Source organism: Molothrus aeneus, chromosome 5 (genome assembly GCF_037042795.1).
Source record: "Molothrus aeneus isolate 106 chromosome 5, BPBGC_Maene_1.0, whole genome shotgun sequence".
NCBI classification, from domain to species: domain Eukaryota; kingdom Metazoa; phylum Chordata; class Aves; order Passeriformes; family Icteridae; genus Molothrus; species Molothrus aeneus.
This window is the reverse complement of record NC_089650.1, coordinates 11286098-11310828: the sequence shown is the minus strand read 5'-3', so window position 1 is coordinate 11310828 and position 24731 is coordinate 11286098. Positions and strand designations below refer to the sequence as shown.

The window sequence follows — 24731 nt, the reverse complement described above, 5'->3', positions numbered from 1 at the left end:
GAAGGCATCTAGTCAATTTGCTAAAATTCAATCTGCTACTTGACACATTTTTTTATCCTTGATGCCAGTTTTCAAGGGAAGTTCCCATGTGAAGTTCTATTCAACTGCACCTGCTGCCTTGAATGAGTTCCTAATAGCAAGAGTAACATCAGCTAAACATGAAAGAAATTTAGAAATGTTTTGCAGCCCATTAAATTGCTATCATTTTTCTACTTGAAGTCTGTATATATAATTTCACTGTAAATAATCACAAAATTATTTGGCTGTGAGAAGGGTCATTTGCTGTGAGGCTGGAGGGGCAGAAGTTTCACAAAAATATTTTCTTTAAGTTGCATTGGAAATTTAGGCAACCAGTTTAGGTTCCACCCTAAGGTCATTCATAATTCTTGGGGTTTGGTATATTGAGTTTTCTCTGCTACATCCCACCATGTAAAGCAAAGAGCAGAAGAGGAGCTGAGCAGTGTTGTACTGCCTTGTGTAGAGCCATTTTATTCCTGGGGATGTTCCAGGTCTGTGGATCCCCTGTGTCATTTAAAAAGCCCCACAACTCTTAAGTAAGAGAGTCTGAGACTCAGCCTGTGATCCACTGAAGGAAGGCAAATAATAACTGCCAAAATAATGGGTCTAAATTATCTTGGCACTTTGTATGGCCATCACACCTGAGTATCTTTATAAAATCAGAATGAGTAATGCAGTTTCCAGTGGATTTTCAAGATCCTCTGAGTTTCTACTGCATGTTTCCCTGCAGAGAGCAGAAACATCCACCTACCTGCAGTCAGGCACTGCTTGGGGGACTTTTTTGTAAGGGTACAAGAAATTTGAACTGCACAGCAAAAGAAACTTTCAACAGGAGCAAACTTTCAACATGCAAACCTGAAACTGGTAAACCTTTGGAAATGTGAAACTAGCAGCAGCATCATGTGTAGGCACCAAGGTAAAGTAAGCGGGAATGTGGACATTTTTAATTTAAAATCTTTCTCATAAAACACATCCAAATATTCAGAGTGAGGGGGTTTTTTTTGTTTTGTTGTTTTGTTATTGTTTGTTGGCTTTGGTTTGGTTTGGGACTTTTTTGTGAGCACAGAAGTCAAATTTAGGTCTCCACTTAATACCTAAGTACAGAGGGAGTGAGGGGCAAAATACTGACTGGTGAGAAGCCCCCAGCAAAATTCCCAATGAAGGCTGGGTGATGTCTTGCAGGATTACTTATGTACTTCAACATAAACCTGTGAACAAATACCTACAGACCATGGGGCTTTTGGTTTAGTTTTCAGAGTGGCTGGACCTTTCTGGTTCCTTCTGATGTCAGAGGGAGATCTAGGTGGTTCAGCATTTCTGGAAGTGGAGATTTTAGTGGTGGTGCTCTCTGCTGGGTCTAGGTGTTTTATTCTGTGAAATGAATATATACTTATTTATCATTGAAACATGAAGATCTGTCTGTGCTGCCTTTCAGCCTTACTGTAAGATTTGTGCTTTGATGTGGTTTTTATAGTTTTCCCAAGCTCACTCCTGGCTCTTTGTTTTGTTATCAGCAGTGATAGTGCAAGACTGCTCTTCTGAGGGTCTGAAAACACTCTGCTGCTGTTACCTTGTCTGGAGGCTGAAGGCTCTCATTATTTCACAGGGTTTTTATCTACTGTTCAGCCCATTGAAAACCAGGAAAATTTAATTATTCTCCTCTATCTTGTCAGGCTTCAGAGATGGTTCTGGTGGTTTTTTTACCAGAAAATGTTCCTGGTATTCCATTGGCTCTAGGAGGTATGAGAGCAGTATGCTTTTGACAACATTATTCATTGCTTTTTTTTCACTACATGTCTGCATGCTCTAAGTGCTGCAGAAACACTAAGGTTTTCTTTTCTTTTCTTTTCTTTTCTTTTCTTTTCTTTTCTTTTCTTTTCTTTTCTTTTCTTTTCTTTTCTTTTCTTTTCTTTTCTTTTCTTTTCTTTTCTTTTCTTTTATTTTTTAACAGGATGTCTGAATTGACCATTATTCATAACCTTTAAAAAATAATAATACCTATGTATCTGAATTAGATGGAGGAATAATACCAAGAACAAATAATTATTCATAAACACTCTAAGTAAAGTTCTTTAATGTAGCTTTTTTCATTGGCAACCTAATATTGTCCTGGGAAGCTGTTTAGATTTTATATCTCAAGGAAGCACTTGCTACTTCTCTTTGAGAAGATGAACTATCCCATTAAAATCACAACTCTTGTGAGCAGGAAAACCAGCAAAGGCAAAAAACTGCATGCTTTTCAATATTAATCTTTAATAAAAATGAAACTTGCATATTGCCTTAATTAAGTCAGTGGGATTAGTCAATTGCTCAGGGTTAAACATGGGCTTATGCAGATGGCTAATAAGGGTCCTGGTTAAAAAAAATAATATTCAGGTTCAGCTGCAGTTTATACTCCCTGTGGTTTCATGTTCTGACACCCATGTGAATGACTGCACTTACATCAACAGAGCAAACATAAAAAATGCCAAGTACTTAATCAAAAACTATGAAGCATACTTAGATTTTACTTAATCAAGTTGCTTCAAGTGAAAGCTTCCTTCTTGTGGCAAAACTTAAAAAGGTGAGAGAAAACCAGATTAGTTTCTATGCAGGCATTTTAAGAGGGAGCTTTCTTTGTAACAGAGATCAAAAGTAAATGAAAATGGGTGTTAGATGAGGCAGGGGTTTAAATCAATGGCCAATATTGAATTAATTTTGATAGTATAAAAATATTAAGACCCAACATATCAGAATCCCTGGACAAAGGCATGCTGCTCTCTGAAAGCTTTATGAAATTGTTGGGATGGTTTCAGCCTTGTTAAAAATTGTCAACGATATTCTTATTTCTCATAAAAATCGATGGCTTTTTTTATAAATATAGTGATAGATTTAGGAGCAATTTGTTTGCTGGTGAGTCTAAGAAAATAATGGTTGCAGGATAAGATCTTTTTAGAATATAAATGAATGAAGAGCCTGGATTTTATTAAAAAGTAGGAAAATGAAGGACTATTATCAAAATTGGCTTTTGTACTTTGAATTCTGCAAGGAATCATTGGAAGCCTTCAAGAAAGACAGGGCCTGTTCTATAAATCTTGATTGGGTTTATTTGCATTCATGTGTTCACTACTGTTTTATATCGTGACAAAATAGCCAAAATAAAATTACACATATGCATGCACATATTAGAAAACACTCCTCTGTTTTATAAAAGTACCAGAGAGATGTTTTGGATCTCTGTTTTGTGATTTTCCCCTATAATTTCTATTTACTACGCATGTTAAATTTTGTCAACATTTTCCCCATATAAATACCATGTTATTTCATGTAAAATTTAAGTATTTACAGGAACACAGATGAATGAAATAAGTTAACTGATAATAAAAATTTGTTCAAGATTTGTTCACTAATAACTTTGGATGTTTTTTTCCCTCCTGACTGAATCTCACAATAGTACTTTGTGAAGTTGCCAAATTTTGCCCCTCTTTTTATTCAATTACATACAGATGCACAACATTTTGCATATTAAATTGCTCAGAACTTGAAGCAGGAAAAAATGGAGCCACAGAAATGGAGTCCTGAATTCAGGTCACAGAGATATTTCAGGAATGTCAATTGTCTACCACTCATCCTTTCTTCCTAATGAGAAAAAAAAATCAGAATGTGGGGTCTATTTTTTCCTTTCCTCTCAACTTATTGGGTAATGATGCAGAGGAAGCTACCAAATTGCAGAGATAATCTTCAATGGTCTGAAATCAGACTTTTAAATTAAGTTTAATTGAGTCCCAGAATGCATCAGTGACACAGTAGGATCCAAAGGGAGACACAAGTGAAAACATTTTTCACTGGTCCACCTGAAAAGCCTGAAATCAAAGGTGTTTAGGTGGCAATAAGAAGGAAATAAATCTGTCATTAGCATTTCCCTGGGAATAATAAAATTCCATTAGCTTCTCTGGAGGAGCCAGATTATTGGTTGTGGAGTAAAAGACATGAAACTCATTACTATCTAAACCATACTTAGGATGATTAACTGGATCAAAACCCCAAGCAAGTCAGGCTGTTATATTTTTAAAACCTATTTAACTTAAATATTTCTGGTTGTAAGTGTACAGGAAGTATGAGATTCATGTTTGTGAGGTGCCACACAGAGACCAGAGCCATGAGCCATTAAGGATTCTGCAGCTGAGTCAGTGGACAAGAAACCCAAATTCTGGGAGAAGAAAATGTGATCACATAAGAACTCAGAAATCTGAAAAGGAAGGACCTGAGAAAGATTTTTAAAAACAGTTGGAAAGCGACTTTCATGGAAGTGAAAACCCTAGCAAGAAACCATAGTGCTGCAGCAGGAAAATACAAGGTAAGAGTAATATTTTAATGGAGAGCTGCAGCATCCAAGGGCTCTTAGGGCTGTGATGGAAGGACAAGGACACCAAGCAATTCATAGGCACTCCTTGGGAAGCAAAGAATCCCTGGACTATCGAGGTTCTTCCAGGGGAGCAGATGAAGGTAGCACACTTGGTATCTCAGTAACATGTGGTTAATCCCTGTGCAGAACTGTGAGCATGTGCAGTTCTATAGCTTCTCTTTCCAAGATACTCTTTCCACCACAGAACTCTCCTTTCCTTTTAGGAAAAAGAAAACATTTTTCCACAGACTAACAAAATGAAATAATAAAGATCTGTTTTGGAGACACCGTTGGTTTCAAATGGACAAATAACCTGGGCAGTTTTTAATCAGTATTCCTGTGAATGGTAGAGGTGGGATTATCCCCCTTTTCTACATGCAAAAGTCACAGATGCTACTAGCTTTGAGTACATAATTCAAGACATAATTCCTCAGTCTCCAGGATATTTGTATTCAAAGGACCCTATTATGCTGAAAGCATCCCCTTTGTTTATGCTAGTTGCAGCCATTAGTGCTCTGTACCTCCTCCAACCAGATCCTAATTCATCTTGAAAATGAAGAACACATCCATGTAAAATTCCTCAGAAGTTTAACTTAAAAGTCAATGTTCACTTGCATTATTCATAAAAATCTCTTTTCCTGCAGTTATTTTGCTCATTCACTGTAAATCTTCTAAATCCTGCAAAACCTAGGGATGTATCCTGAACTCAACTGTTTTAATGCACAGCCCAGCTTTGTTCTAAGGTCACATCCACGCCAGGCACAGAAAAAGGGGATAGGAGAGGTGTTGTGGAGAAAATAACACTCCATGTGTGTTCATGTATCAAGGTATCAAAAAGAAATGTTTCTGACTCAAATAAATCCACTTTCATGCACTGGTCCTTGTTTTGAAGCATTTACAGGCACATGACTCTTTAATCTCACAGCTGCAAATTTGTGATCTTTTTAAAAAAAAAATTCCCTCAAGCCCACACCATTAAGAAATCCCATATGAATGCTTGCTCTGCAACATTCCCCTTTTGCAATTGATGTTTGATTGACTCCTAAGCAAGGACAGAGACATTAACAGAGGCAGGTTCTGCTGCTTCCACTGCTCAGATAACATAATCTTTCTGCTTAGCTGCGCCCTCTTTTTACTAAGCTTGCCCAGAACTTTTAAAATTTGCTTTTGCTTTAAGAAGTTTTCAGTTCTAAATGAACTCTTCCATTCTGGGTGAGTGCTTCAAATTGAGTTGAGACAAACTAGGGTTTGGATTAAGTGATTTTTAGATGTCCCATCCAACCCCAATCATTTGGTGATTCCCGGTGGGACTGAAAAAACAAGCAGTTCACAGGATCCTTTCTACACTTTCACTGAAATTCCAGAAGCCCACAGCCTGGAAACAGGAATTTCAGCTTCTGCCAGGGAACATAACTCCATTCCCTTGCAGATCTTATGGGTGTTAACATGGACCTTAATTAAACACATGCTGTTTGGCCTGGAGCTACGTAGGTGAAATTTGGCTAAGCTTGTAATGGCTGCTTCCAGGCACAGTAACTGTTTCTGTTTAATTTTGTTGCTCCTTTTCTTCTTTCCCTTGAAAATTTTGGGAGAATTTTTCTGATGAAAACACAGAAAGTGAGTGGGAAAAAAAAGAAAAGCAAAATGAGAGGAATGGAAAAGGAATCAATAGAATCTAGAATTCTGGTGAGGTGAGAAGTGAGCCAGGCAACTGAAACCATCTGGGAATTGGAAAGGAAATGGAATGGAAATGCCTGGCACTGGTTGCATGCAAAGAGCTGGAACATGAGCCAGTTTGCTGGGCAGGATTGAACATGGAGGTAAAAACGGAGGAAAAGTTTCTATACAAGGAAACTGCAATCAGGATCCTGTGACAAAAACAGAGACTACAAGGAGCTGGAGTGTAAAGGGAGAAATGTATGTTTAAGAAGCATTTCTGAAGTTAGAAATCACTGTGAGGTGCAGCAGCTTGTGTAAGGCAATGGTGGACGCTGAGAGGAACAAACTCTCTCCAGACCTCTTGGCTCTGAGTTCTGAACAGCAGACAGGCAGCCACAGGGTTTATATGTGGAAAAAACTCCTTGTAGCATAAAACAGCCTTGTAGCAACATATTTCCTCTCCAGGGCCTTCCAATAAATTGGGTGTAATTCTGACTAACAATCCTCTTTGTGAGACCTAATGTATTCATCTCATGTTGGATCCAGAATTCCTTAGCTTTTCTGTCTGAAATATGTTCCATGACTGAAGCAGGTCTCTCTAGTCCATTGGTGGATAATCTTTGCAACATCTTCACTGTCTCTCTCTTTCCTGAAGTTAACAAGGAGCTGATCTTATTCTACACATTGACTTGCTGGAGTTTGACAATGCACTAACAGGAGGGATGGCAGGGAGTGAGAATGGGAAGCTGGTGTCAGTGTTCACCACAGCTGGCTGTGGGCTGGCCCACTGCAGCTGGAGGAACACAGCTGGCATTGAGTGCCACTGGCATTAGGGAGGGGTTCAGTGGGCTGGGGAAAGCTGGAAGTCGTTGGGCAAAGGGTTGGAATTGTGTCCAAAGGAGATCCTCCTTCTCAAAGGAGTCTGTGACTTGGACAGCATGCAGACCTGGGGAGAAAGACTGAGCCTGGGGTTCAGGAGTGAAAATTGGACTCTGAGAAAAATGAGAGTGGGATAAACTTCTGTGACTGGGAAAAATTAGGGCAGTCCCAGTGGAAGGGGATAAGTAGAATCAGTCAAACATGACAAAAAGAACAGAACAATTGTCTTCAGCCATTAGAGTGTATTCCCCTTCTGATCCTAGAGAAAAAGGCACAGATCCCCATGGCTGTGACTGATGTGTGGCTTGACTATCATAACCTATGACCATCCTAGAGATGATCTCACAATGGATCTGCAAGATGGAATTTAATTAATTTAGGCTGTGCTTAATCCTGGCATTTCCTAACTTCACTGGGCTTGACCTCACCACATTAGTACAATCTTTACAGTGCTCTAAAGACCATGGATATATTATAAATGTATATAGCATTAGTCTCAATTTGCTACTGTCTATTTTTAAAAAATGAAATTAAAATATTCTTTGATTTTAAATATGGATTTGTCTTGTATGAATTTTCCTTTTGATTTTTCCTCCTTTATACAAATAATTGTAAAAGTGCACTATAAAGCAGTTTGTCAGTAGTAACTATGACTTACAGAACAGTCCCAGGTGTATGAACATTAATTATGACTTCTTATTAACAAATGCATTAACTGATCATTCATTTCATAATTACTTTTCAAGGATCTAGCCCATTGTGTTAGCTTTGCAAAAACCCCACAGAAATCTACTGGAAGGACTCTCAGAGCACACTGTTGATCCTAGACACAAGCTGTGTCTTACTCATTAGCATTTCTTTTCAGTCATGAAAACTGCCTCACAAAGCAACCTCTAGGAGTTCTCTAGCAATTCTAGGAGCCAGGGCTTTAAAAAAATGTAGACTCTTGGGACATGTGATTAAAGAATTTGACGCATTGAGAAATGGCAAGACTGTGGATGCTACAGGTGGGTGCATGCAACTGAATCTGATTCTGTGATACTCTGTGAATTCTCCTTATTGTTTGAATCATGTATCATTTGCTTGTTTATTTTAAAAAGCAATCTTTCTAATGTATAACCTTTCCTCCCCTGTTTTCTCATCCATCCATTATACTACATAAATGCGTCTTGTGTTCTGTAAAACCCGTCTTTGCAATCCTTCCTCACTAACTCACTTTTCTCTCTTTCAAAATGTCTCTATTTTCATTACTTTCACAAATTTCAGGATTGCTATGAACTTGCCATATAGTTTATTTATTCTTTGTGGTAATGGCCACAAAAACAGAAACACAGAAAACAGATTTCCAGCTTAGTCCTCTGACCTTTGGAAGGTCTGTTTTCCCTAGTCTTCCAGCCTTCCATAGCATTGATTGTTAGGGGTCAACAGAAGTTTTTTTGTGATTACTTTATATTCAATTCACTTCCAGTGCTTTTACTAGTTATCAAGAGTTTACACAGTTGGGTGGTATTGGGTTGTCTACAATGAGTGGCTGAGAGACATGTGGATGTTCAGCCTGGAGAAAAAGAGAAACAGGGGGGACCTGAAAGGAGGTTGTAGTCAGGTGGGGTTCTTGTCCCCTGTAACAAGGGATAGGATGAGAGGATAGTCCTAAACTGTGCCAGGGAAGGTTTAGGTTGGACATTAGGAAGAATTTCTTCACAGAAGGGGTGATTAGACATTGGAATGGGCTGCCCAGGGAGGTGGTAGAGTCAATGTCCCTGAAGGTGTTTAAGGAAGGGCTGGGCGTGTGCCTCACTCAGTGCCTTGGTCTATTGTACAGTTCAGTCATAGGCTGGACTCCAATCTAATAGATTCTGTGATTATTAGAGGACATTCACTTTTTTTGCTATGTAAGGTAACCCACAGTCCTGCAGGTCTCCTCCAGGACCTCTTATGGGCCCAGAGGAGCCCTTCAGCTGGTTTACAGGCACAGACCAACACTTTTCCTGTCACAGGGTGTGACTGAACAGTCGGCTCTGAAAGGGCCGAGGGGATCCTCTTGCCCTGGGAGGATGGAGCCCTTGTGTGGGGCTGTTCGAGGAGCGCTGCCCGCCTGCCCCGGGCTCACTGTGGTGCCAGGCTGCTGCGATACACGCCATGCGACAGCGCACCGTGGCTTTGCCAGGGCCCCGTGCCAAACCTCGCCCTCACGGGCGGCACATGGCGGAGTGTCACACCTGACCTCCCTTCCCCACGAAGCCGGTGACAGGGCCACTCTCCCCGGACGCTCCGTGCCCCGCCAGGGCCCTCACTCGGGTCTCTGCAAGAGCACCCGAGAGATTGTTCTCTCGCTCCTGGGGAGCCTAGAGCATCCCACAGGGCTGCCGGGCGGACGCCCCGACCTTCAGGGGAGCCGCCCCGCGGGCCCGCCCTCCAGGCGCGGCGCGGGGCGGGCGGGCAGGTGAGGCGGCGCCGGCCATTGGGAGCGGGCGGTGACCGGCGCGGAGCCGCCCCGCCCCGCCGCTATATGAGGCGAGGGGCGGGCGGCGGGGCGGGCCTGAGTGTGTGCGGGCGCCGAGGTGAGCGTGGAGGCGGGAGTGAGCCAGCCGGGTGGTGTGGGGCCGCCGGGCCCCGCAGCGCGGCGGGAGGCGGAGGAGGTGAATCCCCGGCAGGAAGGAGCCGCTGTTCCTCCCTTCCCCGCTCCTCCGCCACCGCCCCGCTCGGGGAGCCGTGGCGGCCGTGCCCTTCTCCTCCCCGGGAGGAGTTTCCTGGCCATCCCTGGCAAGGACGCGATGGAGGGCTCGCCCCGGCTCCCCCGGCGGCGGTGGCTGTCCCGGGGAAAGGCGGGTTCTGCCCTGGCTGCCCGCTGGGGTGATGTGGTGCGGCCTCCCCGGCGGCGGGCAGGCAGAATTGTGGTGTCATTGCTTTCCAGGAGCAGGTGTCCGTAAGTAGTTGAAGATGAGGGTGGCCGAGCGTGTCTTGGCAGAAACTCCGCTCAAGGTTACGGCCCCTCCAATGGAAGCCGGTGTCTTGCCGTGGCACAGGCACGTTTTTTGGATGGGTGTAGGCAGGGACCAGTTCCTCAGGAAGAACGATGCTCTTGTAACTAAGCTGGCTTAGTTTGCTTTATCCAGCGTTTTTCTTTTTCTTTTTTTTTTTTTTTTTTTTTGTCTGTGTGGTTTTGGTTTTTTTTTTAATCGAATTGACTTTAAGTTCTCGGTTGGGTTGCTGTGGAGGTCATGAAAGGGTAAACCGATTTAAGGGGGTTGAGAAGAAGAGGGGCTATGTCTTCAGGCATGGCCCTTCTAAATTTTCATTCAGGCTGCAGCCCGGATGCCAGGCTGGCGGTGTGATTTGCAATTGCTTGCTTGCAGTTTTTCCCCTGTGGGTGATGTGTGCAGGAAACCTGCCTAGTTTTATATGGTCACTATATTGAGTTTCTGGAATCATCCCCTGTGCTGTCTAATTCTGCCTATGTAAAGGATTTTTGGTGTCTGCATGGGTGGGGAGGCTGTGAACAATACGAAGTTTGCCTTGTTTTGAAATTCTTGCTACAGATATTTTGAAAGGGAGGGAGAAGCGTGGAAAAATTGTGGTCGGTCCTTCTCGACACTCAATTTTGTGGCTAAATGTTCTGTGACAAGAAAAGGCATGACTTGAAAAGGGGGGAGCAGGGTGTGAGAGAGCTAAATGAAAGAGTTTATTTGCAGCTCCATCCATTTCAATGGTGCGGCTTTCCCAAGCCCCTTTCCATCGTCCATCATCACCTTCAGGCCGGTCGGAGGAAGGGGAGGAGAAGAGGATGAAGGCGGCCAAGCAGCAGGTGACCCCGGCTGGGGAGAGCCCGGCTCCCGCCAGCCCCCTGCAGTCCGCGCTGAGCACGGCGGCCTCTCCTTCCCAGGCCTACGAGATCTACATCGACAACGGGCTCATCTGCCTCAAACACAAGATCAGGAACATCGAGAAAAAGAAGGTAACTCGGTTTTCTTGCCCGTGCCGCCTATTTAAGCTGCCGGTTGTAAAGCTCATTGCCTTTAAAATAATATTTCGTGTTATTTTCCTTCTTTCTAACGGCTGGAATAAGGTTATGTGTATATCGAGAGCTAATATATATTGATTGAAACTGAAGATGCTTCTCTTGACCAAATCAGTTCAGATCAAACTTGCATCTGATTTAAACGTGATTATAGTCTTGCAGAAATCTTTCATCAATTATATGCATCTGATATTAATTTAGATGTAAATTGTTTGTAAAATTGTAAGTTAGAACAAGTGTTTCCTCTGACAGTGGAAATGTCAGATTATATTAAATACGTACTGCCCTTTATTTTGCATAAATATTTGACTTACATATTTTAAATACAGGCAAATGTTACTGACTGGAAAACTTATACAGAAATCCTCCAAAACTTGATCTCTCATTTTAACCTCTGCTTTCCTGAGGCTGGGGGAACAGAACAGTGTTAGTAAGAATAATAACTGAGATAATTATACCCCTAAAACATTGTAGCTGTGGCTAATCAGACTTCTGCATTCTAAGGCTTTTCAGCTGATTGGCAGGTGACTGTGTGCTTGGCTTTGAGTTGAGAGAATGCTATTTTCTGTAGGATAAAAGATGTGAAGGTGCTGTTGCTTTCAGTGCTGGATCAGGATTACAAGTAAAGCAATTGTGTGAATATGCTGTGCTGCTCTAAATGCCTGAAAAGCTTTTAGTTATGTCTTAGGGCAAGGAGAGAGAGTAGATCAGACATCTGGCCATGTGCTTAGAGGACTTGATCCTCCTGCAGGAGATGCAGTATTACTGCTGTCGCATGTCATGCATCATGCTGTAATTTTGAATAGCATCAGACAAGCACGTTTCCTTTGTATGATTAAACAACTTTGTGTTGTATTCTAATTCTGTCCAAGGAAGCTTCTTGTTGTGAATTTCTCTGGTACCTTTGATTTTCACATGAATGACAATATGGCCTTATCAGCAAATAAAACTGTGATTTACTAAAATGAGTAGGAAGTATTCCTAGTCTTACACTCCTATAGGTACTGTGTCAGTGAAGCTCTAGATACACAAATGGAATAGTATTTGATTTCATGGCAGTGAAGTCACCTTTCTTTTCCCTAAAAAAGTTTTGCAATACCAAATGGTTTGGTTTTGTATTATTTGCATCAGCATTTAAAGATTGCTTTAGTATATTTGGAATAAATCTTATTTCCTCCCTGAATACACTTGTCCACTTTCTTAGGGAGCAGGGCTATAAATTTTTGAAAGATGTAACAAGGATTATTCAAGGATGATATAACTAAATTCTAGCATTGACTTGTGAAAGCTAAACAAGCCTACCTTAAACAAGGACACTGGATGTATTTGAAGCCATTTAAAGATCTTGGATCAATGCATTAATAGTTCCTAAATGAAACAAAAGTACAAAAGTAGCAAGTAAGAACTGAAAGATCAGTGATAGGGAAAGGAAGTAGACGGTCCTGCAGGCTGAAATTGCCAAATCAAAGGCATAGCAAAACTCAGTGTTCTTTTCTCCAGAAACAAGAGGAAGTAGGAGGTTTTCTGTTCTATGTTACAGTATTTCACTCATACCCCTTGCTTAATTTTTTGTATTGATTTCTGTATAATGTTTACTTTGAATTTTCTGCAGCTCAAACTCGAAGATTACAAAGATCGTCTGAAGAAGGGGGAAGCCCTCAATCAAGACCAATTGGTAAGCTCTTGCTTTTTAGGCAGGAGTGGAAAGCCTCAAAGCCTTCTGATCTAGAAGGATAGGTTGCTGAAGGAGACAAGGGTGTTTTTATAGAAGCAGTACCTAAAGGTATTTTTCACAAAACCAAATTAACAAATTATTGGTTATCAGGCTGAATGTTGAGCCCATGAGCTCCGTTGCCTGTTTTAACCTTTGTGGTGTTCCCTGAAGGAATAGAAGATCCCTGTTTATCTTTGCTCTGTAGACTTTCAGCTTCAGTGCTCCTGCACCTCTGTTTCTTAATGAGGTAACTGTGTGCAGCTGATCTATATGGCAGTGCAGTGTCAGAACCTAAGCCTCAAGAATTCTGAGATGGCTAATTAATCCTCATGATTTCTTCATTAGCAGCTATCACTTGAAATTGCCTGTTGTCTGCACAGTGCTGTTGGTTACAAGTAGCTGTTACTATAACTGACAGTGCTGGCTCTTTTTTGTCTTGGTCTGGAATGGATTTTAGATCTGAAACCAAGTTTCTGTAACTTGAAAACTTTAGCAGAGCTGAGTAGTAGTGTCACATAATCCAAAGAGTTTATTGCTCTACTAATCCAGGAGTCATATTTTTAAAATGTAGTGGACACATGCTAAGGAGTAATTGTCTGATGAGGGATACTGACACTTCAGTGATAGTGCTGATCCTGCTAATGAACCAGCTGGAAAAATGTCACTGATTGCTAACTTTATCACAGTGCAGCAGTCTGAGAACACAAATTCTATTTTCTTACTGTGAATCATTTGGAGAAGAGTTAGACATAAGTGGGATAAGAGGGGGGAAATGGTGCCTTCTTAGAAGTAGAGTAAACCTGCTGGAGTAAATTGTCACTTAGGACTTAACTACAAAATCTGATGTGGTCTCTTGCCATATCAAGTGCAAAAGTAAATTAATTAAATCTGATGGTTTGGAGTAGGTTGATGACCTTTCAATTCCTCTCAACTCAATCTTCAATCAGGTGGGCAAGAAACTTTTGTGTTTAGATCCATCGGTGTTCTTCACAATCTGTTTGCTGCCATGAACAGTGAGACTGTTGAACAATGTTCTGTAAGTTGGAATAGTCTTGAATGTATTGACTGCTTTGGTATATATGCCCTGGACTGTGAGAAGCTGTTAGGTGGCAGTATTGGAAAATGGCATTAATTTGATTACTGGTTTTTAGTATTCCTAGCTGGGCTTCACTTTTTGCGTTTTAGTGTCTTCATCTCAGTTTCTGGAGTTTCTTAGCCTACTAAAATGAAGAACTAAATTCAGTCTTTGTAGTGAAGGTGACCATTGTAGAAGCACATATGCACTCAATATTTAATTAATAATCTTGTAAAGTCTGCTGCTTCAGTGGTTAAGATATAGAAATATACTGCATTTGTAACTTTCAGATGCAAATTTGTGGTGTATGTACAAATTGAAGCTGGGGTAGAGCTTAATAGAACTTAACACCTAAAGAAACCAACTGCCTTGTAATACAGTGGTGTTCTTAATTTAACTTGATGTCATCTATAGCTTTAATTTTCTCACACAGAGGAAGAAGTGCATGTCTGGTGATGAACTTGTTTTGCAAGCAATTTGGATTAAGCTGTAATTATTTATGGTGCATGCCTGCCAGACCTAATGTGTGTGCTAGCCTTACATTAGGAAACATTTGTTTCAGGAATGAGGAGCTTCCAGCAGCTTATTGGGCTTTTTGCAAGCTGAGCAGATTTTCTTCAGTGCTGTTCTTCCAACGTGCTGTTAATGAATGTTAATAACAGGTGTGACAGAAGAAAGCTATTGCTTTCCTGTGGGCTGAGGTATAGCCTGGCATGAAAGCAGTGGTAGCTGTTTTCGATGTTTTCAGGTGCAGAGTTTTACTCTGCAATTTGTGTTGTTAAAAGCACAATAACTGTAACCTGACTAGTAAATTGTTGGTGTTAATTGTGAGTCTTCCTCAAATGTGTGGGCGTTGGATTCTTAGAAGTCATTCTCTCAAGTGCTAAGTGAATTGCTAAATAGTACTGCAAAGCTGCTTGGTAAATTGTGTGAAGACAAACCTAAACTACCAGGTGAGAGCTTGCACTTTGTGTTGAGTAGCATTTAGTCCAGGTGGTGTCTAGTGTGTCACCAACAAGGGAATAAAAGGAACTGAGCAATCAAACTGAACAAATGAACATATTACTTCTTTTCCAGTTGCTTAGGAACACATATGGAATTTGCAGATGTCCCAAATCTTATTGGGACAGTAGATTAAGCTTTTGTCACTGCACTGATGAAACACTGACACTGCTGTGAACGAGCTTTATGTTAGACTGATGGGCCTGTTCTAGAAAAACCTGTGATACCATGTCAGGAGCATAAACCAAACTGGATGTAAAACACCTGTGAATAACTGGAATTAAACTTGTTACTTCATGCCTTGTGGTGTGAAGATATGGGCAGCATGTCTGGACTACAGCATTTTGCTATCTTCAGAGCTGACAAGGGAACTTGGAGAAATTAATTAACCCATTAAAAATGGGGTATATCAAAATGCAATTAATAATCCACTGCAATTATTTTTGAAGACTAGCCAGTAAAATATTGGTTCAAGTCATTAGTAAAGACAGGAACATGGCTTCTTTTGTGGAAACTAAATTGGGAAGACTTATTTCTGCAAGTATGACTTGCTGTGTATATTTCTAAAGTTTGAACAAATTTTCTCTAAAGGTATTCAGTTAAGCATGAGGGTAGAAGATCTGTGCTGAATTTCTCCTGTATTCCTTCCAGGTTTTTAGACCAGTCTGATTTTAAATAGCTGTTTACCTCTGATTGCCAAGACCTATATAGGAAAACTTGTTGGATATCTGTCTGGTGGTATGATCTGGCTTTGAACTGCATCTCAGACAGTTACAGGTGAATGATATATGCAATTCAAGTACCAGCCCCAGACACAGTATCTTTAAAAAGCCACAGTTTCAGAGAAGAACGCACTAAATTCTTCACAATTAGAATATAAGTACAAGGCAATAGAGTTGCAATCAGTACTCTTAGGCATGAAAAATACATTTTTAATCTATTCCTTTGTAGGAGGCAGTAGAGAAATATGATGAAGTAGTGCACAACCTGGAATTTGCCAAGGAGCTTCACAAGACTTTTTCAGGGCTTAGCCAAGATGTAAGTATAACTATTCTTCTCTATATTGACAGGAGGTAACTGCAGAACTTTGTGCTACTACTTTAATGACTACATTTCTATTCCAGTGCACCCCTTGCTAGGCAGTTCTTGTCTGGTTTCTCTGCAGCAGTGAAGCTTAGGCATATGAGGAGCAGTTGATTAAGGAGAACTGATTATTTGGTGCTTGTTAACCAGTTGTCTGTTTCTGATCCCTTGGTAGGCAAAGTCTAAAGAAGCTTCAGTGACTCCAGTGGTGGGCCCCTGAATGGCTGGGGCCTGGAAAATGAGACCTGTGGGGAGAGCCTGGAACATCTGGGCTTGTTGGGCCTGGTGAAGTGAAGGCTTGCCAGGAGATGCACAATTATCCTTCAGACAGCAAATACTGAAAGGGTGGAGCTGGGATTTTTGCTGAGAGACGTGGTAGGAGAAGCAATGATCATTACTTGAAATAGATGCTAACCAGGTAGGAGGAAATGGTCACTCAGTGGGTGATTAAACATTAGAAGCAGGCTGCCTAGGGAAGTGGTAAAATCTGTCCTTGGATTTCTTCAATGCTTGACTGCACAAAGCTCCAAGCAATCTGGTCTGGATTCCCTGTAGCCTTTCTGGAGGTTGGCCTAGATGATGCCCCAAGATCCCTTCCAAACTGAATTTTTTACTGCTTCTGGTGAGGGAAAGTACTGGTTTTAAATCACTTTGACTTGAATGAGAAGTACATCCCTCAGTAAAATTTAACTGAAGCTTGTGGAGTTTGCTACTCAATCTGCCATAATTGTCTCTACTAGTGGCAAGACACTGAATTAGTGCTTTATTTAGGTCTTTGTGCAGGATTTAAGCCACTCCATACATTATTTTTATGCAAGCAAGTGTTTTATCTTTGGAGAAACTGGTCTCTTGGCTCAAGCAAATTCTACACTTACAGAAGATTTGATCCAAGGTAGTGGTAGGGAAGCTAAACATGATTAGTCACTGCTCTGGCATAATTTCTACAGAATGCTGAAGGACTGGTACCTTATGACCCAGTGTATCTTTGTGCAGGTGTTTTAAGTAATCCAGCATTCTACCAGTTCATGTTTGTTCTTGAACTTATGCTGTATTTAAAGGCTAACCCACCTTGTTTTTAACTTGGCTCTGCTTCTATTGAAATGGATTCTACTGTCAATAGCCATTACTGGAACACTAGGGGCCATTCTGGCAACAGCTTCCTTGCATCCTTTGCAGTGTGTTGTAGGGAACAAAATTTTCATAGATTGTGACACATATTGAGGCATTTTAAATTCTGCAGTTACTTGGATAGCTTCTGCTGGGTAGTTCTGTTAGTGCATGATGAGAGACTTGAATGCATATTCTGTATGTGTTCTGTAATTCCATATTGTTGCTTATTTAATGAATGTTTTAGCCTTCTGCTAACAGAAATAATTGTAGGATTCTGCTTTATCCTTTAAGCTGGGGTATTCAAAAGTGAAGAGCAGTTGTCTTACTTGAGAAACTTGAGACAACTTACTAGGAGACAACTTCTGCCTCTATAACTCTGTGGTAAATGTTAAAGATCAGCTAGGCCTGGATTGATGCATTGGTATCAATTCCATCAATTTCTTTAAAAGCTGTTACAATAAAATAACTATCAGGCATAATCAGGGTCTAGCATATCACAAGTGAAGCTACTAGTGTCCAGTTTGACTGAAAGTTAGATGTGTAGACAGTAGATAAATGGAGAGCTCTTCCAATGGAGGAGCTGAAAAGATTCTGGATATCCAAAGAATTAGGAGCTTCTCTTATCTAACCATAATGAATAGTTAGTTTCCTCATTGTAGGATAATCAATACTAGAACTCAATGTTTTGTCCCAGAATCTTGTTACTAAACAGGATTAGACACTAAATTGTGTTTAATTGTTGAATTTGGCATTAAAATAGCTGCTGAAAGCACAGAAGAAGGCTCAGAGGAGAGAGAGCCTATTGAAGCTGGAAGCAGAGAAGAAGAAGCTGCGTACAATACTTCAAGTCCAGTATGTGCTACAGAACTTCACTCAAGAGCATGTTCAGAAAGATTTCAAAGGTGGTGTGAATGGTGCAATATACCTGCCTTCTAAAGAACTAGACTACCTCATAAGATTTGCAAAACTGACATGTCCAGAAAGAAATGAGAACTTGAGGTAAGTTCAGGGGTTTTTGTCTAGTAGTGTGCTTCATATGTTGTGGTAAATGTCCTCTGTTAGACACTGCTGTGTCTTTAAATACCATGTTTTGGAACATTAATTAAAATTCTCTTCAGTACACTTGCTTTTGTCTGAGATTAGGAATGTGAAGATTTACCTCACTCAGAGCTTTAGAGGGAAGCTGCAGTAATTACAGCCCCAGGTGCAGGTTACAGACAGACTTTGCCATTTTACATCTCCCTGTGGGACTGAGGGGGCACAGTCCAGTACCATCCTTAGCAGGGAGGCTGGGGATGTGCTGCTTCTCTGAGTTCTCACTGCTCATGAAGTGAAAAAAGTGCAGTAAAATCAGAACTCTTTCTGTATTCCATTTACATTGATGATTCAGGTGTGCTTCTTTATTCCAAGGAATGGAAGATGGTGCTCCTGAGGTGCTCTTGCTGTTAGCTTCAAAGTAGTTTTAAAAAATTGCCTAAAGTTTTTGATACCTCTGCACTAAATGTCATGCATGGTGTTACAGAGGTAATGCCAGAATCAGTGCTCATGTGGCACTGCTCTGGTGCTGTGATGGCTCATGCTTAGTGTGACAGCCTGTCTGGTAGGGTAGTGCAGCAAGAATAGTATTTGAATATGGAATAAGTAGTTTCTAAGTGGTAAGCTGAGACACTTTATGGATAAGTCATGTTTGACTATGGACTAATTCTTTAGGTGCCTCAAAATTCTGGTCACTTGTCATACACTAGACTTGCCTAGTCTTTGCTCTTTAGTTAACTACTTCCAAAGAACAGCTGCTTACAAAAAGCTACACAACAGGAGTGTCTCATCCCAATGAAGTAACTTTGTTTCTAGTTTACTCTTTTGGTATTACTTCTACAAGAAGCATAGTCCTTTCCTTTGGGATACTGTGTTTCATTGCAGTGGACTGAAAAATTCCATCCTCTGGAGGAGGTGGATCTTGGACCTATAGAAGGTTTTCCAGGAGCTGCTAGTTAGTGAGAATGGCAGCTGTTGTTGGTTGCACCTGTACAAGTTTATGCAGTAAATGTGACCAGCTGATTAAACAGCATAAACAGCAGTTGTTGCCCTGCTTGGGAATCCTGGCTTGTAATGAAATTCAGCCATGTAGTTTTGTGGGACAGTGCTTAGGATCTCTATATTGGCCAACAAAAGAAGTTAGGTTTGCTAGGTTAAATCTCTGTGCAAACAGAGACAGCTGAATTGCTTCCAGTGATTTCAGGGCTTACTATTCACTTTGTATGCAGGACATATATGAAGGCTGGACATTAGTGAATGTTGTAAAATGAGGATAGTGCAGCACTTGATCTTGGCTATGGTTCTACCTGGTAAAACTGTAATTTGTTTCAGTGTTGAAGACCAGATGGAGCAATCATCTCTCTACTTCTGGGACCTTCTAGAAGGAAGTGAGAAACCTGTGGTTGGGACAACATGTGAGTGTCTCATTTGGAGAAATAACTTAAAGATCTAAAATTTGTGTCCTTGTTAAACATCTTAAAGCCAGTGAATACACATGGGAGGTTACCAAACTAACTACTTTCAAGTGATGTGTGTATCTTGATTATCCAAGGATGAATGGCTGTTCCCAGTTCGGTTAAGTACAGGTCAATCAATGCCATGTGCTTTCATTTTCCAGTCAAGATTTACTCTTCAATCAGTGTACTAGTGTATTTTTGAGGAATACTAATGGTAGCAATTTAAAACCTGATGCATGAATACCTTTCAGAACAGTGGGAAGCTTTTTTAGTTATGTGCAAATGGGTTAAGCTTGGAACAGTTCCCAGCCACGAAATGCTTAGTTGAGTACCCTGATATATTACAAAGCTTCATTGGCCCTGGGCTGAAGGTTCCACAGCATTGAAGAGTCTCCTTTCTTTGTAGGAATTCTAGACTCATACCTGTTCTATCCCTACAGTGCAGGACGCCACACTAGTTGTTAATGGAACTTGTTGGGATTTCTCATCATGCACAGTTGCAGTCTTTCTTTGATGTAATGGAAGTGTCCTTACTTTTTGAGAGTAGGACTCTGCAGATCTTCTTCCATTTGTGGCACAATTCCAAAATCCCTGGTTGTAAGCCAACATACACATTGTGTTCTTATTTACAACTTGCTTGTGAGGAAACTGCCCTTAATTGAGTTGTAGTATCTTTCTATTGCAAACAGCCCTTGCTTGTTGTGTTTATGCCAGTCTTGTAGCAGCTGTGTGGCAGCAATCTTCCATTTATTACTGACAGCAATGTCAGTAACTGTTAGAACAGAGCATTAGTGTGACCTGTTCAACTTCCACATACAGGTAGCTGAACTGGCAGCTAGGTGTTCAATCTTCACATGCAGTTCTGGACAAACTGCATGCTTGGATTGCTACAGGCTGGTAACCTTAGCCTTGTATCTGTTGACATGGATTGATTATTTATCAGTATCTCTGTCCCTTTAGTGTCTGTCTTGCATCCCTTTGTGTGGAGCTAGACTTCAGATAAAGCTGTTAGGTTGTTTTATTAGCATCCATTTCCTTGGAAGACAGTTTTTTATAGCCATAGTAAATTCTAGCTAGAATTCTTGTTTGTGTGGTTGTCACTGGTAGGAGTGATCTTTCACTGAAAGTTCTTCCTGTTTTCAAGGCTGTCTTGTTTCCAGCTCCTCTGAAACAACTTCTAGAACCACTGTTACTTCTGAGGTCTTACTCTGTACTTTTAGCTGCTGTCTCTTGTTTGCACAGAGGAGCAAACTGGACAGTGCTTCTGAGTACAGTTAAGCTTTTGTTCAACCATGTCAGCTCTGAATCTTTTCCACCTTCAGAGGAGTAAGTTCATTCTGGGATCACTCCCTTGCATTTCCCCTGCTTGTTTCTACAGTTCTTAACTTTTCTTTCTGAGACACAGTCCTGTTATCAGCAAGAGTGTCTTGTAGAGTAGTTCCATTGTGACTGTTTAGCTTTACCTCTGTTGCAGTCTCACATGATTTTAATATCAAAGCTGGCTAGCTTATACGTGGTAAACAAAGCCCTTTCCAAGCATATGGGAGACCAGGTGGCTCTGTGTTTACCTTGTGGGCATTAAACACAGGCTGCAGCCTTGCCCTGGAATTGCAAAGATGTTTTCAACTGCATTAAATTAAGCAGTCTAATAAATAATTTCCTTTACTAAAACATTTTGCTATAGCTTGGTAAGATGTGTGAACTTGGAGTAACTGCAGTTCATATGACTGCATATGGGAGCAAGTAACAAGTCTTAATCTGTAATCTGAATGCCCCTTAATTTCAGATTTTGCTGTTTTAACCTTATGGGTTTTTACTCTTTAGATAAACACATGAAGGACCTGCTGTCCAAGCTTCTAGACTCTGGCTACTTCGAAAGTATTCCAACTCCTCGCACCACTGTGCCAGTAAAAGAATTGGAAGAAGTAAATAGAAAACCTGAGAAAACAAGACAGCTGTCAAAAGGAGAGTCTGCCAAAGAATCAGGTGAAATATTACAGGGTCCAATTTTTATATTGGTGTTGGGAAAAGCTTGAACCGAGCACTGATTTAGCACCAAGCTATGCAAATTCTAATGCTGTGCTGTAGTTTACTTGCAATGTAGTAACTGAAATGGAACCTGCAGGGCTTGCAGCCCTATTTTAGCTAGTAACATAAAAAAACCCCTTTAAATCATAGTAATAGAGTGCTTTTGCGGTCTGAGCAAGTTGAAGATGTGGGGACTGTCTGGTGTGTAGGGAAAGTTACATATTAGAATAACAAAATTATGAATACTATAAAATGTTTCTTGTTTCACTCTAAACTTCTGCAGCTGCAAAACTTAGAAAATAAAAGCTTGTCTAGAAATAGCATGTTGAATGGCAAGCTGAGCTTTCAGAATATCTGGTTAAGCAAATTGGTACTGCTATTTAAATATATTTAAAGAGTTGCTACTGTTTGATCTGCCCTTTTGCATTTGATCAGTTGAAACAAATTAACATCCTTTCTCTAGATTCCATTATGGAGCTTATGAAATCTGAAATACAGCCACAGGAGGTAAGATACTCTACTGTTAATTGCTTGCCTTTTAGTATTGTGATTTTTTTTTTCAGACTTCAGACACACATTTGTAAATGCTCTTCTGCAGCCCTTTTTTTAAACTTAAAAAGGGTGTCTGAACAGTAATGTAAGTGTTGCTTGATGTAGGAAGCATTAAAGACTTGATTGCATTTGTTTTTAACCCCAAATTTATGGCATCTGGTGTTGTATTCTGGGATGAATGGAGCAGGATTACATGAAGCAGTATAGTACTTTATTGCTCTGGCACTTTCCTGACTAAAACAAAGCATCTGCCTTTAGAGTGGGAACATTGATCTTTTGTGTACTATGGAATAGAGAAAATAGACATCTGCTAAAAAGCTAAGCTTGTTGCAGTAGGCTTGATATTGGTGGGTTTGAGAATGTTGGTCTTACTGATTTGTCAGGAAGGTAGGAAACTCAAGACAGGCTTGTGTGCACGGGGGTGTGTAGACCGGTTTCAGCAGCTCTTCAGACTCCTGAACTTATGCTTTGACTGTCAGTACCATAGAAATCATTAGGCCTGGTTCAAAAGGTGGGGAGGGTGTCTTTTTCTGAGTGGAATTACTGGTTCTTAAAATGCTGAATCCCTGTTTCCCAGGTATCCCACTAGAGGGTGTACTCTAGAACAAGTTTTTGTAACTTACTGCTAACACTGTTACCTGACTCTTATCTGGTATCTAGCCAGAAAAAAATGTCTCAGCCAGTGAGCCTTGTACATTCTTCACTTCATGTATTTACTTCCTGTTCATGACCAAGTGGTAACTTAGAAAAGCTTAGGGCATCATCATTTAATGCTCAGACTTAACACTAAACACAGCCTGCAGTTGAAGTCCCGTGGTATTTAATCTGAGACTCTGGTGACATTTTAGTATCAAAACTCCACTAAGAATGAGGGTTATACTTGGTTACTGGGTCTAATATTTTGGGATGCTTAGCAGAATGTCTGCTAATATAGTACCAGAGCTTTTTAGTGCTTAGAGGGAGAGCTACTTTTACAAAAATCACAATTGAACTTGATATTGTTACTGCCTAGGAACATGAGGTAGCATTGAGGATAAGGGCAGTAGGTTCACTCAGTTGGATTTTACTTGTGCTGTTCAGCACTGTTCCCTGTTTCTCTGTGGCATGCCAAGCAAAGCTAGTCTGCAGTGTTGTAGGATAAAGCCATGGCCACAGTTTCTATGACTAGTGCTTAGACTGTCTAGGCTCTGCTTTGAGTCAGCAGTTTTCAGTAGCTGGGTGACCTTATTTAACTGACCTGAACTGTAGTAGCAAAATGTGTTCTTGGGAGCCATTAAGTTTCTTTGGTCTATATAGTTTCTCAACAGGCGTTATTTGCCTGAAGCAGAATACTCTGTCAAGAAGAAGCCAGAAGAGCCCAGATCTTGGGAAGCTGAGTGTGCTAGAAAACAAGAACCTCCAAAGTCCTGGGAGATGCTTGTTGATGTTAAAGAGCAGGAACAGAAGCAGAAACAAGAGACCTTAAAGCCTTGGGAAGCTCGTGTTAGACAGCAAGAACTCAAGAGACCAGATTCTCCAAAGCCTTGGGAAGCTCGTGGTAAAGAGGAGGAACAGAAGCGTGAGTCCGCAAAGCCCTGGGAGAGCCGTGTGGAGGAGGAACAACAGAAGAAGCCAGAAGCTCCAAAGGCATGGGTAGCACGTGTCCAAGAGGAGCAGGAGTCTCCCAAACCTTGGGTAGCAAAGGTCAGGGAAGAGCAGGACCAGAAGAAACAGGAATCACCTAAGCCATGGGTAACAAAAGTTAGGGAAGAGCAGGAACAGAAAAAGCAGGAGTCCTCAAAACCTTGGGTAACCAAAGTTAAGGAAGAACCAGAAGAAAAGCAGGAATCTCCAAAACCTTGGGTGACCCAAACTAGGGAGCAACCAGAACAAAAGAAGCCAGACCCTATGAAAACATGGGAAGTGCCTGTTAGGGAAGAGCCAGAGCAAAAGAAGCAGGAGCCTGTGAAGGCTTGGGCTGCACATGTTAGGGAGGAGCCAGAACAAAAGAAGCAGGAGACTCGAGAGGCTTGGGAAAAAGCTGACAGGCAGCAGCAAGTGTCATCTCCACAGTTACAGAACCCTCCGAAGGCCTGGGCAGCTGCCAGTATGGGGCCAAAGGAACAGATGGGCCCAAAGAAGTTTGATATGGAACCCAAAGAAGTGAGTTGGCATATGTAGTATTATCTGTCATAAGCTTTTGACACTGGTGTATTGGAATAAAGCCACCTATTAGCGGAGGGTATCTGAGGTGTGTTTTGTAGGCCAATATTATAGACTCCAGTTTCATTCTTTCTTGGGGGAAATAATTCTGGAGGCTAAAGCTTATATTTGAATAGCAAGATGGTCTACTTTGCTTTTTACATCAGCACAGTATTGCTGTGCTTGAACCTTGAATAACTGCTTTATGCATAAGACAGAAGAATTAACTTGGTTCATCTGTAGCTATTGGCTCTGGCCTCTGTTAGCAGTACAAAGCAGGTATGACTCATCCAGGGATCAAATACTTTGTGGCTGCATGTGAATAACACTTCAGTAATTTTTAGGCTTTTGATTAAAATAGCTGCTGATTCAAGAGAGATCTAATGTCTAGATCAAGCAATACCAACTGTACAGGGGCTTAAATATGTATTTCCAGATGAATGCATAAACCATATTGCTGTCCTGGGAGTCTAACAATAGCATAGTGTTAGAAGTATAAAAGAAAAGCCATTGCATGGCTTACAGCTGAAGAGGCT

General features: G+C 41.0%; 1 protein-coding gene across 6 annotated transcripts in view; it reads left to right on the top strand.

Moving 5' to 3' along the window:
• Positions 1-10134: 10134 nt before the first annotated feature.
• CAPRIN2 (caprin family member 2) overlaps positions 10135-24731 on the top strand; it is a 32630-nt gene continuing 18033 nt past the window's right edge. For 2 of the 6 annotated variants that reach the window (XM_066549839.1, XM_066549838.1), the window contains exons 1-8: positions 10138-10895; positions 12571-12633; positions 15701-15787; positions 17703-17941; positions 19310-19392; positions 21259-21420; positions 21926-21969; positions 23311-24156. In XM_066549839.1, coding sequence (XP_066405936.1) covers positions 10647-10895; positions 12571-12633; positions 15701-15787; positions 17703-17941; positions 19310-19392; positions 21259-21420; positions 21926-21969; positions 23311-24156 — 1773 coding nt within the window. In that variant the 5' untranslated portion in view covers positions 10138-10646. Of the gene's footprint in view, positions 10896-12570; positions 12634-15700; positions 15788-17702; positions 17942-19309; positions 19393-21258; positions 21421-21925; positions 21970-23310; positions 24157-24731 lie in introns of those variants that run through there. The other 4 variants (XM_066549841.1, XM_066549840.1, XM_066549842.1 and 1 more) reach the window with 4 other exon arrangements.